Source organism: Choloepus didactylus, assembly GCF_015220235.1.
Source record: "Choloepus didactylus isolate mChoDid1 chromosome Y unlocalized genomic scaffold, mChoDid1.pri SUPER_Y_unloc1, whole genome shotgun sequence".
NCBI lineage: Eukaryota > Metazoa > Chordata > Mammalia > Pilosa > Megalonychidae > Choloepus > Choloepus didactylus.
The window spans coordinates 1,794,835-1,813,379 of record NW_023637624.1 but is presented as its reverse complement, the minus strand read 5'-3'; the positions used below and the strand labels follow the sequence as shown (position 1 = coordinate 1,813,379).

General features: G+C 44.6%; 1 protein-coding gene across 1 annotated transcript; it reads left to right on the top strand.

Annotated features, from left to right (window-relative positions):
* The first annotated feature begins 4,850 nt into the window (after nucleotides 1–4,850).
* On the top strand, nucleotides 4,851–14,519 carry GPKOW (G-patch domain and KOW motifs). Its single transcript, XM_037824706.1, has 11 exons — nucleotides 4,851–5,036; nucleotides 5,777–5,931; nucleotides 6,030–6,154; nucleotides 8,073–8,182; nucleotides 8,936–9,149; nucleotides 9,622–9,754; nucleotides 10,476–10,602; nucleotides 10,805–10,928; nucleotides 11,001–11,070; nucleotides 11,610–11,695; nucleotides 11,793–14,519. Exons 1-11 carry the CDS (start codon nucleotides 4,861–4,863, stop codon nucleotides 11,925–11,927), a joined length of 1,455 nt encoding a protein of 484 aa, XP_037680634.1. The 5' UTR covers nucleotides 4,851–4,860; the 3' UTR covers nucleotides 11,928–14,519.
* The last annotated feature ends 4,026 nt before the right edge of the window (nucleotides 14,520–18,545 follow it).

The following is an 18,545-nucleotide window of genomic DNA, read 5'->3' as shown; positions in this document are numbered from 1 at the left end:
CTGCACATCATTCTAGCTTTACTTCCTGCCACCCTTCGGAATACTTTGTTAGGCTTCACCTCTCAGAAGTAATTTTGGACACAATTAATCCCCTGTTTTTCTTTTAAACCACCCCTCACTGATCTCTATGTGTCTGCAGTCTGGTTACACCTGTAATCTCTCTGATTTTCCCAACTTTCCATGAGTACCTGGGGAGCAGAGCCTGTAACAGGATAGCTGCTCAATAAATATTGACTGAATGAACAAAAGAATAAATGGATGATTTTGCAAAACTTGGATGTAGTCTTCCTTAACTGCATGGCAAGCCAATACTTTACTGAATATTTGTGAATAGAATAAACTCCCAATTTTATTTTCAGGATGAAATTAAGACGGAAAAAAATGCTTTTCACCCATTACGTTTTCACCACAAAGTTTTGCATCCAGACTAGGAGAGCATGGTGTGTGTCCCGTAGTACATGTCAGGAGCGAGTCAGAGACCAGATGGGAACCAGCTGAGAAGGCAGGGATCTTTCAGTGACCTCTGGCCAGAGCCTGTGTAAGCCTCTGCATATTATTTTCACACTGTCACAGATGGCTGCCTCAGGAAGTTCGTATCACTTCAGCTATGGACAGCTTGTTTCCCAAGCAATGAAGCAAAGGAGAAACTCAGAAGACACCACCTATTTTAGTTTCCTCATTGCTAAAGCAAAACCATGCAAATTGGATTAAATAATGGGAATTTATCAGCTCACAGTTTTGAGGTTAGGAGAAATCCAAATCAAGTCCTCATCAAGATGATGCTTTCTTCCTGAAGACTGGCATTCTGGGGCTGGCTGCTGGTGACCCTTGGTCCTGGGCTCCTCTGTCACAAGACAATGCACATGGCAGCCTCTCTTGGCCTCTCCCTTCTTTTCTGGGTTCTGTGGACTTTAAACTTCTGGCTGTTCCCTTTGTGGCTTTTTGCATCTGACTTTCAGTCTGCTTATAAAGGACTCCAGTAATCCAGATTAAAGCCCAACCTGATTCATTTGGACCACACCTTAACTGAAGTAACATCTTGAAGAGATCTTATTTACAATGGGTCCACACCCACAGGAATGGATTAAGTTTAATAACATGTTTTTCTGGGGAACATAACTCCAAACCACCACACCATCTTAACCAAGTGATCAGTACCACCATCACTAGTAATAAGACATATCAACATCATATGACGTGATGAAAAGGGCATATCACCTCCATGACATTCTGTCCAAAACCCATAACCCCAGTCTAATCATGTGAAATTATCACATAAACCCAAATCAAGGGACACTACAAAATAACTGATCAGTACTTTCCAAAAGTGTTAAGATCATGAAAGACAAGGAAGGACTAAGGACTATCACAGACTGGAGGAGACTAAGGAGACATGACAATTAAATGTGATGTGTGATCCTAGATTGGATCCTGGAGCAGCAAAGGTTTGCATTAATGTTCACTTCCTGATTTTGATCATTGCACCATTGCTATATAAAATACTTAGGGGGAGTTGGATGAAGGATATACAGGAACTCTCTGTACTATTTTTGTTGTTGTTGTTTTATTAAATTCAGTTTTATTGAAATACATTCACACACCATACAATCATCCATGGTATACAATCCACTGTCCACAGTATGATAACATAGTTATGCGTTCATCACAACAATCTATTTCTGAACATTTTCCTTACATCAGAAAGAACCAGAACAAAAATAAAAGATAAAAGTGAAAAAAGAACACCCAAATCATCCCCCCCATCCCACCCCATTTGTCCTTTAGTTTTTATCCCCATTTTTCTACTCATCCATACACTAGATAAAGGGGGTGTGATCTACAAGGTTTTCACAATCACAGTCACCCCTTGTAATCTACATTATTATATAATTGTCTTCAGGAGTCCAGACTGCTGGGTTGGAGTTTGGTAGTTTCAGGTATTTACTTCTAGCTATTCCAATACATTAAAACCTAAGAGGTGTTATCTATATAGTGCATAAGAATGTCCACCAGAGTGACCTCTAGACTCCGTTTGAAATCTCTCAGCCACTGAAACTATTTTGTCTCATTTTGCATCCCCCTTTTGGTCAAGAAGATATTCTCAGTCCCACGATGCTGGGTCCACATTCATCTCCGGGAGTCATATTCTGCATTGCCAGGGAGATTTACAACCCTGAGAGTTGGATCCCACACAGGGGGGAGGGCAGCGAGTTCACCTGTCGAGATGGCTCAGTTAGAGAGAGAGAGGGCCACATCTGAGCAACAAAGAGGTACTCAGGGGGAGACTCTTAGGCACAGTTACATGCAAGTTTAGACTCTCCTTTGTGGTAACGAGCTTCATAAGGGCAAGTCCCATGATCAAGGGCTCAGCACATCAAACCACCAGTCCCAATGTTTGTGACAACATCAACACCAGTCCAGGTGAGGATGTCCAACACATCCACACCTTCCCCCAGATCCTCGGGGCTGGGGAGGGGGAGGCTGTAAATATATTTTTTATTATCTGCCCAAATTACTCTGGGATCACTATTTCACTCCAGCCTATACTAATGTACCGTATCTCACTTCCTATTCAAAGTTCTATGCAACTGTGGTGTTTGAACAAATTGACTGTAGAGTTGTACCGTTTAGAAAATTTAGATCCTGTACCAAATAAATATCTCTTCCCTTGGTCTGATATGGAAGTTGAAGTTTTAAAACACAATCAGTTTCAACCTTTACCCTTTGGCCTGGCTTGCCCTGGTCTTAACCAGACCTGCTTCATTCATATCACTAATTGAAGTCTGGGCTCTTTTTCAGCTTTTTTTTTTTTTTTTTTTTTTTTGACAGTGGCTGTATGCACTAATACTGACATTCATATCTGCTGAGCTCTAGCTCTGAGTTTCAGGTGTCTCAGAGATATGCACTGTTCCAGAGACCAATCAGGTTATACACTAGGGGATCAGCATCTCAAAGTTTAGAGATAGGCATTACAATTCAGGGATAGAGTTAACTGCTGTAAGAGCTTACAATCCAGGGACTATTACAATTATTATGTCCACTGTAGGCTATGTTCTAAGATTCAATTCTGAGTTTACACATTGTAGTTAGTCCTATTGGTGAGGCATCATCCCTCTCACCATGTTTTCTCCAACACTTTTACTCCTATGGATATATTTTCCTACAATTTTATAAAGTTATATTCACATACCATACATTTATCCACAGCGTACAATCAGTTGTTCATGGTATCATCATAAAGTTGTACATTTATCACCACAATCAGCACTTGAACAAATTGATTACTACAAGAAAAAAAATTTTTTTTTAGCAATAAGAAAAAAATGATAAAAAGAAAAATAACATGTCATACAATACAATATACTAGTAAGGACAGCAAATAACACCACTACCAAGAATCCCATATTCCTCCCCTATATCTCCCTGTCATATACATTTAGCATTGGCATATTGCCTTTGTTACATTTAATGGAGGTATATTACAATGTTACTGTTGACCATAGACTCCAGTTTGCTTTGATTATGTTTTTTCCTGAATACCATCCCCTTTTCAACTCTCTACATGGTTGACATTCATTTGCTTTCCCACATGCAAAAACATTTTTATATTTGTATATTTAGTAACAGTCATTGGCCACTCCAGTTTTTGCCACGTTTTACAGTCCCAGTCTTTATCATCTATCTTTACCTCTGGTGTCATACATTCTCCTTGTACTATTTTTGCCAAGTTTCTCTAAGTCTAAAATTATTTCAAAATAAAAAGTTAAAGAGTTTGTTGTTGCTGTGCATTGAGAACCTTGAGATTCCAGGGCCCATCCCAGAATGCCCAGGGCTTGTTGGCCTGGAAACACAGCCATGAGATTGACTGGATAGTGGGCTGCCTGTTTTCAAGCCCATTCTCTGAACCACCATTCTGTTCTACTTGCTACAACATTGTGACCAAGGCCCCACTTTATTTAATTATATTTATGTTGTCACAATCAAAGGCTTTAGCATATTCATTCCATCCAAAGGGTGTGCTGTAATTCCTTTACCCCATCTTTTTCTGTTTTTCATTTAAGTGGTCTTCAAGCTTTGCCACAATAATGTTACGATGCATCCTGTATAAAAATCTTTTTGTACATCTTTGATGACTTTTTTGGGATAAATTTGAAGCCAAAGTGTAGTATTCTTTCTTGTGCCAATTTGTTTAATTATCGATCTTCGCCTTTACAAACTCTTAAGCTCCTACACAAGAGAGAGACCTGTCTTATTAATCTATGAAGCCTTAGGACAGGACTCTGAAAACGTGTTTAATGTTGCTAGGAACTACCTTTACCAAAATCTGTTTAGTTGTCCCTGTTCCCCGGTAGACTACGAGCCTCTATACAGGGGGAAGCCTATTTGATTAATGTTTGATTCCACCACTCTGCCGAATATTACGTCTGGCAGCAGAAGCACCACTGAAATGTCTATTGTTTTTTATTATTGTACACAACTGGCGCTTACTGAATGATTTTTTTTCTTAACGGTTTATTTTATCTATACTTCCCACATCAGTACGCCATAGCAAGATGCACACAGTAGGCGCTCAATACAAACTTGTCAAACGTCTACACAACTAAATAACCGGCAGGAATAAACCGACCTTCCGCCACGCCTATTCCACCTGAAGAACTACATTTGCTCGTATACTTTGTGCGACGCGCTCCCATGGAGTTTAATAACGACAATTACTTCCTACACCTCATATCCGTCTTCGCCTCGGCCGCAGTGCTTTATGGGAAGGGTAGTTCTTGTTCTCGTGGGCCCGCACCCTGAGAATTGAGTTCAAACTAAACTTCCCGGCAGGCAGCGCACAGGCCTGGGAAAAGAGGCAAGATGGCGGACGCCGAAGAGAGGGTTTTACGGCAGGCGGCAGCTTCTACTGGACCAATTTCATTCAGCTTTAGTCGCACCTCTGTCCGGAGGCGTGTGGCGGACCTGGGGAGCAGCGCGGAGGCAGCCGCGGAGGAGAAGGATTTGTTAAAGACCGTGGAAGGGAGGGAACTGCAGAGGTGATGCGCTGGGTCCCTCGTCCCTCTGGGAATCGGTGCTGTGGGAAGCCAGCGGGAGGGCGGAATCCGAGTTGATTGTCATGTTGACAGTGGCCTGGAAAGCCTGAAGCACAGCCTGAGCAAATTCGTGGAGGCGGGAAGGCAGGAGTTTGTAGGAGAGGTGGGAAAATAGAGCCCAATGACCGTGGGGATGGAGACGAGAGAATGTATTCCTGAGAGGGAGTGTCTTTAGGATTTGGGGACCCTTGAGGCGTGTGCGTTCTGAGAGAGGAAAGCAGGGGAGATTGATGGGACCCCTACTATCTCAGCTGAAGTGATGGTGCTGCTCTGATACAGGGAGTGACAGATTAAGGTTAGGGGAGGCTATCATCATCTTAATTTGGAAAGAGGAGTCTGAGGGGCCTGAAGGAGGTATTTCCAGAAGAGAATCTACCGTGCAGGAGGCTGAAGTGGAGCTTGGAGCTAGGGGAGAGAGTCCAGGCTGGTGATTTACCAGTCACCGTGGAAGCTTTCAGGGCTGATTCCTTGAAGGCACCGACACTTAAGAATTGGGGAGGTGAGGGAAATCCAGAGAAGGTGCCGTCAGAGACATAACAGAAGAGCCAGACAGGAGAATGGAGTGTGTGGTCAGTGGGGCTGGAGATGAGTTTGGCTCTTGTGTTTTGTGTGGGTGAAGGGGTGTGTCTCAAAATCCACTGACCTTGCTACTTTCCCAACCTCACCCCCTTTGTTGGCATCAGTGTGAAACTCTCAGAAGTCCCCAACGAGTTCATCATCCCTTTGATCAAGAATGGCCGTCGCAGGCAGCCACCAACCCAGGCCCCTGGGCCATCCAGAGAAAATGAGGCTGTAGTGGATGGGATGCTGTCCCAGGCTGTGGAGGAGCTTGTTGAGGGTGAGTGACCCCTACCCCTTGCCTACCCATTAAGGAAGAAGGGGAGGAAGGTGCAAATGTAGGGTGAGACCTCATTGCTCCCTCCCATTCTTCCTTAGAATCCAAGAAGTCTCTGGAGGAGAGAGACAGTGCGGGTGTTGACCCCACGCTCGCTATCCCCATGATCCAGAAAGGATGCACCCACAACAGGGAAGGGGCAGACAGCGAACCCCAGGCTGAGACAGTGAGCTGGCCTCTTGCACCCCTCCTGCCCTAGCCTCTTCACCCTGCCTGCTAGGTTTCTCTCCCTGCATGTAGCAGGGAAAGTCTGTGTATGAACTAGGGGCCTGCTGCCTATCCTTTCCTCTTTCCGTCCTTTTGGGATGTACTGTTGAGTAGAGATCCCAGGATGTGCAAAAGCTACATGGATTCTGGAATTAGTAAGATGGGGAGCAAAGGGTACAGGAAATATAAAAGCCTGAGGCTAGACTCTGCCTGGAGTGTTGAGGCCAGTGTAGCTAGAGTGGAATGAGTGAGGGAGAAGAGGAGTAGATGAAATCAGAAAGGTGGTGAGGACTAGACTGTGAAGGGCCAAGGCCAAGGCATTGTCTTTTGCTCTGAGTGAGAGAGGAGCCAGGAGAGGGCCCTGAGCAGAGAAGGGACTTGACCTACTACAGAGTAGGAGGCAAAGGTGGAAGCAAGGGGACCAGTGAAATGCTTATTGTATAGTCCAGGTGAGAGAAGATGAGAACTCAGACCAGAGTGGTGGGAGTGGAGAATACGTAGGGTTTAGTGAGAAAGGGAAGAGCAGAGTGAGTGCATCTGAGGGGAGCAACGCCCTGAGCAAAGGCATGGTGGCAGGATATTAGTATAGTGATGCAACTCATGGTGTATCTGGAGCTGAGGGTGAATGTAAAAAGATGGAGAGAGGTGAGGGTGGGAAGTGATAACAGCAAAGGTGAGGGGTGTGTCCACAGAAGTAACCACAAGTCAGTCTTTCATACGCATGGGCCCAGCTCTTCACCTCTTCATTCATGATTTTTTTCACAATGCATCTTCGGGGCCTAGTTCTCCTGCAGCCCCAGACCACCCTTTCTTTTTACTGAACTGTTCTCATCAGCTTTCATATGTGCTCTGGTTTCTTTCATCTTAAACAACAACAGCAACAACAACAAAACCGTCACTTGACTCCTCATCCAGTTCCGGCTTTGACTTCATTTCTCTAATTTTCCCTCCTACAGACCTTCTCCCACAGCCTTTCACATCTCAATTGATCACAACTCAATTCTTCCTCTTGCTCACACTAAACATCTTGGAGTTATCCTTGATGACTCTTGTCTTTGTTCTGTATACCCCATATATGGTCCATCAGCAAAATCTCATTATCTCCTTCTTCAAAACACATCTAGAATCTGACCACTTCTCACCGTCACCACCCGGGTCTGAGCCAACATTGTCTCTCATCTTCCAACATCGTCTCTCACCTTCTCAAAACCCTCTTGTGGGTCTCATCTGACTCAGGGTCCTCTGGCTCCTGCCCAGGTCTCCTAAATAAAAGTTCTTACCAACCCTCTGTCCCTCCTCATCTCGATTTCAGTCATGTTGACTTTCATGATACTCTTCACACATACCAAGTCTTGTCCTGCCTCAGGGCCTTTAATCTTATTGTTCTCTCTGCATGGAGCATTCTTCCTTCTCCCCTCCTCATGGCTTCTTCCCTCATTTCTTTCTAGTCACTGCTCACACGTCAGCTTCTCAGTGACACTCCCTTCTTCATCCCTCTGCATCCACTTAACATGCTGTTTTTCTTCCTCAAATGCTATCACCACCTGACACTTCACGTTTTATGTATCTTATTTATTGCGTGTCTCCACAACTAGAATGTCAGCCCCACAAGGGCAGAGGTCTTTGTCTCCTTTGTTCACTGCATTATCCCCAGCACCTAAAACAACACCTGGAACAGAATACTTGCTTTATAAATAGTTTTTGAATGACTGAGTGGAGGAGTGAAGTGATGGGTAGCTAGAGGAAATCAAAACTGACTCTGGAGCTGACTGGAAAAGCAGATAGAAGGTCGCCTGGTGGGTGATAGAAAGTTCACTTCAAACAGAGGGAACAGCATAAACAAAGCCCAACCTTCCTCCTTCTTCCTCAACCTGTAGGTGCCAGACGAGGCAGATTATGAGGCAGTCCCTGTGGAGGCCTATGGGTTGGCCATGCTGCGGGGCATGGGCTGGAAACCTGGCGAGGGCATTGGCCGCACCTTCAATCAGTAAGTTCAGGTGGGGCAGGGAACAGGTGCCCATGGCTACTGCCAGCCCAGAACTAAACATTCCGGCAGTGAACAAAGACACATTAGTGCTGTAATAAGTCCAGTCGCCCCTTCCACTACTGTTTCCAAGTGCTCTTTGTACTTTGTAAAGTTCATGTAAACTTTCATGTAAAATTTGCCTCTCCAGGCATCATTTTCCTCATCTGAGCACTGCAGATAATAACAGTGCTGACCTTACAGGTCTGTTACGGGGTTCTGCATGAAATTCTGCACATAAAGCACTGATAATAGATCCTGGCCTAGAATAAGAACAGATTAAACCTTTTCCATTATTACATGGATTCACAGTCTCTTATCTGCAATTCCAAACTCTAAAGTATTCTGAAAGCTAACATTTTTTTTCTTAAATTTTTTTTGGCAGCCAAGCACAACCTGACTTGATGGTGCACATTTTATGGTCTGTTTTTCCCACTTGGTATGAGTATTCATACAATGTCCACTGCAGAAATATTAATGTGTTTGGTTACAGGCTCTGCCTTAGAGCCCACTGTATATACTATGTAATAGATGGTATACACAGTGTGCTGTTAGGTTGAACCCTATGAAATTGCCATTTCTGTAGGTTAAAAACAGTCCTAATACAAGCTCAGGTAGCATATTCTTAAAAATACTGATGGTGTGGAGAATTGGGTGGAGGGAGTGGGATATTGCAGGCTGTTGCATTCCCCAACAAACCCAAATTCCTTCCTACAGAGTGGTGAAGCCCCGTGTCAACTCACTGAGGCCCAAGGGTTTAGGGCTGGGCGCCAACCTGACCGCAGCCCAGGCCCTGGCCCCCACCAGCTCTTCTCACCTGCCGAGGCCAGATGAGGAGCAAGAGAAGGAGAAGGAAGACCAGCCTCAAGGGCTGGTGCCTGGAGGAGCCGTGGTGGTACTGTCTGGCCCCTACCGAGGCCTCTATGGGAACGTGAGTAACCAAGAACTCCCTGGAGCCCAAGACAGGCAGCAGTGAAGATCAGCAGGAGAATCAGAGGGAGAAACAATTGGATTTGGGGCTAGAAAGGCTGGGAGTCCTTTCAGGGCTGGCTGGCCCACTGCCATGCTAGGTAACCCAGGATCACATGCTGGGCCTTTCTGAGCCCCCATTTCCCACAAAAAGGGAGAGAACACCACATACCACACATCCCTGAGGATTAAATGCTTATAATGTGCCTGAGCTTTCAGGGGTCATAGTATGGCAGGAAAGAAACAGGAAGCAGACCTGGTACCAGCCCCCAGGGGTCACAGTCTGGTCAGGGAGATACAAGACCCAGGTCTGATCCCAGCCCTCAGGTCACAGTTGGTGGGGGAGACACAGGGAACAGGCATATTATAGAGAAGAGGGTATATGGGTGGAGTCCACTCCAGCTCTGCCTGACTTCTTCCCCCCAACACTTTAGGTGGAGGGTATTGATCCCGACAACGTTCGGGCCATGGTTCGCCTGGCGATGGCGAGCCGCGTGGTGACTGTTAGTGAGTACTGCCTGCGACCTGTTTCCCAGAAGGAGTTTGACAAGAACTCCTTGGATATCAGTGAGTAAGCCTCTTACACAGCTGGAGAAGTTGGAGGAGTATTCCTGGGGATATAGCTTATGGAGTTGTAGCTTAAGTGTTAGATCTGCAGAGGGGAGGGGGCAGTGGTCTCCCTAGCAGGTGTGACTTCTGTTCAAAGGTCAGGAGGTGAAAATGAACAGATGTGGCTTTATTCGGGTTGTTTGAATAATGTTGAACTGAATTGAATGGAATAGAGTCCCCTGGGGTCTTTAGCCTCTTTCTGAGGGGGGAAGGAATAGTGGAGGAAATCAGTTCCTATCCTCAGGAGGTCTGTCTGTTTGGGGTGATGACCTTCTCTTTTGCCAAGGAGTGAGGGAGCAGTTAGGATATCGGTATGACCAAGGAGGAAGGCAGTCTAGGCAGGCAAAATAGCCCAGGCAAAGATGTGTGGATAGGATTGGGCAGTTTGGGAGATGATTGCACACAGAGCTCTCCAGGATCTCTCTGGCCCCTGCCAGGCAGTTGACTCAGGTAAGTGCTGTCAATGTGGACTGGGGTGGTTGGGGAAGACTTCCTGAAGGAGGCAGAAAAGATTGAGAGGAAGGTGGTGGGCATTCTAGTAGACCAGGCAGAGGTGTGATGGTGAGAAGGGGTACTTTGGCAGATGGAGGATGACCCTAGGCTGAGATATGGCCTTGGAAGGAAAGGGCAGTGAGACACTGAGGCTCTTTTCTGGTTCTTCCCACATCCCCTTGAATAGGCCAGGTACCCAGAACTTCCTCAGAGCAATGGAATGGAACAAACTCATCATGTACAGCCCTCTGGAATCAGGATCTCCATGTCCAGCGGGAGGACTCAGAAAGAAAGAGGAAACACCCTCCAGACCAGTGGGTCCCTGGGCATCTGGGATGGGGGAAGAGTCCAGGGGCATGGGTAGGCTTGAGCAGTCAGGGAAGCCTTCCAGGTAAGACAGGCACTTAGAAGAAACTGGGAACGGCATTATGGGTGGGCTTCACAGCACAGGAAAAGGTGCGGCAAACAGAACGTGTGTCTGATGAACTGAGCCCAGTGTTGACCACTTCTCTATAGACAAGATAAGCCCGCAGCCAAGAATCAGAAATCAACCCCCAGGAGTCAGCACTGGTTGCGCAGGGACCTGCGTGTACGATTTGTGGACAAACTGCACAAGGGCGGCCAGTATTACAACACCAAGGTGGGAACTCCACAGCCTGGGTCCCCTCCTCCCCTAGGGACTTGGCCTCTTTAACTCTCTAAAGTTTTCCAGATGACAGTTGAAGATGTCCTGACCTCAGATACTTGCGTGTGTAGGACAGATGAAGGCCAAGTCCTGGAAGGTGAGTCTGAGGGATGGCAGCTGATCACTATCATCCTAGAGGCTGTTCTTGAGAAGGGTGTCTTATGTCAAGAGCACAGCCCAGGCAATGACTGGGAAGTTGGGCAGAGTTCAGATTTACTGTCAGGGCCAGCATACTTGTATAGAACATTTAAAACTTCTGTGATAGTTATTATCTGAGCTTCACTTTCCTCATCTGTAAAATTAGCATGGAAATTACCTACTTCTCCCTCTTATGACTGGTGCCTTGTAGAGGGTGTCTTGAACTCCCAGTGCAGGGTGGAGCTTAAAATATTCCCCCAATAAATGGTGTCTGCTATCCTCACCATCATCATCATCATCATTGTATGTAAATGCTTCCTTTATTACAATTATTTCTATGAACTGCTCTCTAGGTATCTTCATCTGTGAAATGGGTGTGGTGGGACTCTATCTCTCAGTAGGGTGTAGAGGGGCTTCAGGGAATACAGGGAAGACCTGACAGACCCTGACCCAGCTGGCCTTGGCTGCAGGCCTCACTCCCCTCTCCCCCATCTGCAGGCCTGAGGGAGAACATGCTGGAGACCCTGATTCCTAAGGAGGAGGGCAAGTGTGTGATGGTGGTGCTGGGACCACAGGCTGGAAGGGTGAGTCCCAGACCTGGGAATGGAGGGTTGGGGGTGATGCAGGGGCTGTTCCATGATCTGGTGTTGGCCTTGCCAACTCCACCCCACCCTGCTCCAGGTGGGACATCTGCTGGGCCGAGACAGAGAAAAGAGCCGGGCTTTGGTGCAGCTGCGGAGAAATAATCAGTTGGTGGAGCTTCATTACGATGCTGTCTGCCAGTACATGGGCCCCAGTGACTCAGATGAAGACTGAGCTATGTGACCTATTCCAGTCCCACATCTGTACAGTATCAAAAACTGGCCTCCATGAAGGCAGGGAGAAAAATTTTTCCACCCTCCACTCACAGCACAGTACTGGTCTGGGAACAAGGAATATGGATGGACTGGAAGTCAGGCTAGAAACAAACTTGATATTTAGCATATAATAAAACCATTTCAGATACTTGACAAAACGATGGATTATTCAATAAATGGTATGCTGAGCTGTGAGTTAAGGCACCCATTCCATTTTTCAGGCCCACCTCTGCTTGGGGTACAAGGCAAGAGAAAAGATCCATTTGATTATTAGATTATGAGCTTACTCTTGGAATAAGAAGCTGTGAAATGTGTCCCCTGAGCAGATACTGTGGAATCTGGGATGTCCCATCTCTGAACAACTTCCTGAGCAAGAACCCTAGCAATGGGTTATACTTTCACTCTTGGTCCAGAACAGACCCCCAGAGAATATCTTGAACTGGTGGTAGGATCAAGAGGAAAGGAAGCTTCTACCCACAAAAGGGATATGTTAACTAATTTCCCAAGAAGTCAATTTCTGGGCCCCCATTTTAGTTCCAAAACTATGACTTTTAAGACAAAAAGTGTTGTCTGTCTTGTGTAGAATTTCTCTGGTTGCTGCAGGTAACTATATTCTCAAAAAGGTTACTGTCTGAGAGAATCCTCACACTTGTTTCTCTTTAATGGCCTGAGACATAAAATCAGTGAGGGAAGTTAATGTTTTGGACACAGTTGTTTCTAAATCATCCGCCATCACCAAATCACTGATGTGATAATTAGTTTTGAGTTAGATCTAGGCCATTGGTATAGACATGTCTGAACGTGGCATGGTGCTAGAGAATTTAAACAGTGACCCATGTAGCAGGATAGTAAAGGTTAGTTGCTGTCCCAAGGTGCCAAGCAAAGGCAAACTGCTCTTATTAACTAAAATGAACAGGTATAGAATAATGAGGTCGCCAGATCAATGGACATATGCTCAGTAAGGGATGATTTAGAAAAAAACTTCGAATATATAAACCACAATGTGAAGTACAGTTACCACAGCCTCATTTAATTTTTTATCGTCCCCAATTAATTCCAGAACTCAACTGTATTCAAAATTGGGCTTAACAAGGTTATTAAGGCAGACTGGGGTGGGTTGCAAACTACCACCACTGCCCCCATTTCCTCCTATTCTGAAGTCACACTGTGATTTCATGCCCTGCCCCTGAAATCCCAGACTGGGTTCTATTTTTAATTTGGTGGGGAGGGTTGGGGTGTTCTAGAAGTTTCCAATTTGGCATATCCAGCAGTCAGTTTCCTACTCTATGTGAAAGGAAAAGGCTATCTCCTTTCTCCAAATCATAATAAACCATTTTAGTATCCCCTGAGAAGGGCTTAAAGCTCTCCAGCAAATGTCATTGGCCCTCCATGTCTGGCCTCTAACATGGCCAGAATCACCTGGCAACATCAGGCATTCCCTCCATCTCTTCCAGGTGCCACAGTACTTAAAATTGATCTTTTACCAGATTCAGATTTCTTGGAATTAATGTTTCCCCTAAGCCTGCGTTTTAAAATGGGCCCTGGAGTTCTTGCATATGGCCTCTTGCCCAGAACTCCTAGCACTAGGCAGAGCGCCCTGGTCTCCCCCAACAGACCATTGGGGCTTGTGCTTCCTCTTCAGAGGATCCCTCCTGAACCCTCATTCTGAGGACAGGGCTCCTTACATTCAGAGAAGTCTGGACAATATGAGGGGGCTTTTGCAGTCTGCTCCTTTTTCACTGTGCACAAACGAATCCTTGTTTTGCAAAGTCCTTTGGATCTGCGCAGTTTTCTCTCAGTTCACTGTCTGCCATCTGCCTGCTGCTAAGGTTACTGCAGCAACAGCATCTGTGAGTCTATGAATTCCCCATGGGCCACTCAGAAGCTGGAGACTGATTCATACAATTTGTTCAAACTGGCTTTTCTTCCGTATCACAGGGATTGAGGGAGATGTAGGCTAAAAAGCATCTACCTTGTATGCCAGGCTTCCAGAAGTTTCCCTGACGGTGTTGCCTCCATGACACTGAGCTGTGAATTTGTGGCAGCAGATTCAGAAAGAAGAAAATTATTTGAGTGGTTGAGGCTGCTGCCTGGGGGTGGGCTTGGTGGTAGATATATACAGGTAGACTCTCTTCTCTGACTTCCTCCCTCAACTGGAGATGCTCCTCTACACCCCACAGTGGGGCCTCTTAACCTCCATGTTTGTTGTACCAATCGGAGTGATAAAGTATCAAACAACCTGTAAAGCTATATAAGGGGGTGAGTCCTCCTATGTGCCCCAGTTGCCCCGATACATTCATGAACATCTGTTGAGCTCCTAGTGTATGTTAGGTACTGTTCTGCATGCTAAGGATACAGTAGGGAATAAATCATTCATTCAAGAAATATTGAGTCCCTACTATATGCCAGGCATGATTGTAGGTAGTGGTGATATAGCTATGAACAAAAGAAAGATCCTAGCCCTCGTGGAGCTGACATTCAGATGGAGCTGAGAGCCAATAAGCAACAAATGTCACACATTAACTAGGATGCTAGACGGTGCTAAAAGCCCTGGGGGGTGGGGGGAGTACAGCAGGGTAAAGGGAATCAGGAGGGGGAGTAAGCAGGTGGCAGTATTAATTGGGTGGCCTATTACAAAGGAAGGCCTTATTACAAAGGTGACATTTGCACAGAGATTTGAAGGAAGTGAAGATGAGTCACACTGCAGTCTGGAGAAAGAGTGGTCCATGTAGGGAAAAGAGCAAGTGCAAAGACCCTTTGGCAGCACTGCTGCTGGAGTGTTTGAGGAATAGTGAGGAGGCCAGTGTGGCTGCAGGGGACTAAATGAGCTGGAGGGTGGTAGGAAGTCAGGGAAGTACTGTAGTGCTTTGAGGGCCACCGTAAGCACTTTGGATTTTGTTCTGACTGAGGTGGAAACCATGATAAACCTCTGCGCAGCCACAGCCAAAGACTTCTGACCACCCCCCATCCCCACCCCAACCACCATGCACACACACACACACACACATTCACATTAAATACATTTGGCCCTCTAGTGCTTCAGTTGATCTAAGTGATATCTACTATTGGGAACTGATTTTTCCATTGGCTGCCCAGTGGAGCTGCTAGAACCTCCTGTAAGGCAGTGCCTCCAGCAGTGCCAGTCTGGACACTTGCCTCAACTTTGGGAAGTATCTTCCTTCCCGGGCCTCAGAGGGATCTTTAGCACCTGATTTCTACACATCTCTGATCTTTTACTACCCCACTGGAAGAGTTCTCATTGCCTGAAGATCACCAGACACCAAAACTAAAGGAGAGAAGCACAAAACCACAGCATCTCCTCACGAAAGGACTAAACACCACAACTTTGTTCACTAATCTTTTGGGACTCCTGATTTTCCTTGTAGCCTTATCCCATCCCTGTCTTCAAAATGTTTTAAGACTCTTTGGGAAAATTAGGGATACCCCACCTCCTAAGACAAAGATTCAGAATAGTGACAGAAATGAAACAGTCAGAGGGTTGCCTGTGGACATCCAAAGGCAGAAGGCATTCTGACCCATTTTTATAACCCAGGTGACTAAAAGCAGTGACACCCAATAATAAGTTTTCATATTTGGGGCACTGAGAGATAACTTTATGTTCTTTATCAGAAACATCATTAAGTGATTTGCACAAAGAAAGAGATGGTGGTGGCCTAAGAAGGCAGAAGAGAGAGAGACTTTGTGTGTGTGTGCATGGTAAAATACCCATAACATAAAATTTACCATTTTAACCATTTTGAAGCATACAATTCAATGGCATTAAGTGTATTCACAGTGTTATACAACCATCACCATGATCTAGTTCCAGAACTTTTCATACCCCAAATGGAAACCCTGTACCTATTACACAGTTGCTCCCTCTTCTCCCCTCCCCCCAGTCTCTAGCAAACACAAATCTGCTTTCTGACTATAGATTTCCCAATTCTGGATATTTTTCAAGTGCCATCCACATTGTAGCATGTCATTCTTTTTATGGCCAAACAATATTCCATTGTGTGGATATACCACATTTTTGTTTATCCATTCAACTACTGATGAACATTTGGTTTGTTTCTACTTTTTTGGCATTTGTGAACAGTGCTGCTATGACCATTCGTGTACAAGTTTTTGTTTTAATGCCTGCTTTTAATTCTCTGGGTATATGCCCAGGAGTGGAATTGCCAAGTCATGATAATTCTCTGGGTTTTTTTATTTTTCATTTTTATTGTGGTAACAAATACAACATAAAATTTTCCATTTTAACCTCTTTCAGGTGTACAATTCAGTGGTGTTTACTACATTCACAATGTTGTGCTACCCTCACCATCATCCATCACCAAAACTTTTCCAGCATCTCTGTACGCATTAAGCATTAACCCCCCCATTCCCTATCCCCATCTTGGCTCCTAGTACCCTGTAATCTGCTTTCTGTTTTGATGAATTTGCATATTCTATTTCTTTCATATAAGAGATATCACATAGTATTTGTCCTTTTATGTCTGGCTTATTTCACTCAACATGAGGTCTTAAGGGTTCATCCGTGTTATCACAGGTATCAGAACTTCATTCCATTTTACGCTGAATAATATTCCATTGTGTGCATAAACCACATTTTGTTCATCGATTCATTGGTTGATGGACATTTGGGTTGCTTCCAATTTTTGGCTATTGTTAATAATGCCTCTGTGAACACTGATGTGCAAATATCCATTCAAGTCTCTGCTTTCAATTCTTTAGGGTATATACCTGGAAGTGGGATTGCCAGGTCATAATTCAATAAGTAACAGTTACAAGTTCCTTGAATCTAAGTCATCAGATCCTGCAGGTTTTCCTTCCTCAATACTGGATCCTTTGGAAGGGTAGAGGAAGAACCTAGACTGATTCGTGGGCTTAAGCGCATCTTTGTGTTGTGTATTGAACTTCCTGGTCAGAAGCTGGTCATTTGGTCTGAGGCTTCTTGTAGAGCCAATTATTTTTTAAAGATGTAAATAGTAATAAAAATATTATATATTTATCTATGAAGTTATCATTCCAGTGTTCTTCATTTCTTGTGTATATCCAGATTTCCATCAGGTATCATTTTCTTTCTTCTTGGAGGACATCCTTTAACATTTCTCATAGTGCCAGTCTGGTTGTGATGAATTCCTTCAGCTTTTGCATAGCTGAAAATATCTTTAGTTCACCTTTGCCTTTGCAAGAAATTTTTGCTGGGTATATAATTTTAGGTTGACAGTTTTTTTTCTTTCATTACTTTGAATATGTCATCCTACTATCTTCTGGTCTCCATGATTTTTATTGAGAACTCAACAGTTAATCTTATTGAGGATCCCTTGTACAAGAGGAGAAACTTCTCTCTTGCTGCATCCAAGAGTCTTTCTTTGTGTTTGTCTATCAATAGTTTGAGTATAATGTGTTCAGGTGTGGCTCTCTTTAAGTTTATCCTACTTAGACTTCATTAGCTTCTTGGATGTGTAGATTTATGTATTTCATCAATTTGGGAAATTTTTGGCCATTATTTTGCCTAATATTTTTTTGTCCCCTTTCTCCTCTCATCTGGGACCCCCATTATGCATATTAGGTACACTTAATGGTGTCCCACAGGGTTCTGAGGCTCTAGTCATTTTTCTTCATTATTTTTTCTTTGTGTTCTGCAGACTACATAATTTCAGTTCACCTATCTTCAAGTGCATTGATTCTTTTTTCTACTAGCACAAATCTGCATTGAGCCACTCAAGTGAATTTTTTCATTTTCTCTCCTTTGTTGATTTATCTACAACTCATTGTTTTGTAATTTTAGCAGTAGTCATTGCTTTAAAGCTTGTAATATCTTACTTTTATGATTTTTAAAGTAGGTTTAGAGCAGTACTAAGTCTAGGGCTAATGGTTTCCCATGACTGAGGCAAGACCTTCCTGAGTACTCTATGTCCTGTGAATTATGAGTTTTTCCAGTCTGACTGGTGAGGGCAGGCACTATTCCCAGCTCTATGTGAGTGCCAGGCCCTGTTCCCTCTCATCCATTTGGTTGGTTCCTTTCCTGGCCTTTCCCTGAGGGTAGTTTCCTCATAAGCATGCATTGAGAAGTACTCTGTTGAATACTCAAGGGGGACCCTCTGCAGATCTTTGTGGTTCTCTTTGCAGCTCTCTCCTCTCTGATATTCTGTTCTTTTAACTCCAGCTGTCATTATCTCCCTCAACTATCAGTTCTGTCTGGTCAATTTAGGGAGTATTCTACCCTCTGCCTCAGTTTGTCCTTCCTGTGCCATGGCATGGAAACTCTCCATTCGGTATGCTAGGGCAATTGTAGGGCTTACGATAGTTGTTTCCTGTCTCTCAGGGATCACTGTCCTTCATTGCCTGGTGTCTAGTGTTTTGAAAACCAATATTTCATGTATTTTCTCCCTCTCTTTTTTTTTTTTTTGGTTGTGGGGGGTGGTTTTTTTTCATGTTGGAAGGCAAATTTGGTCGCTGTTAACACCATCCTCACTGGGAAACATATGTCTGAGGAGTTGTATTTGAGATACTTCTTGATAGTGGGCCCAACAGAATTTGCCAGTGACAACACAGGGGTATTGAGCAC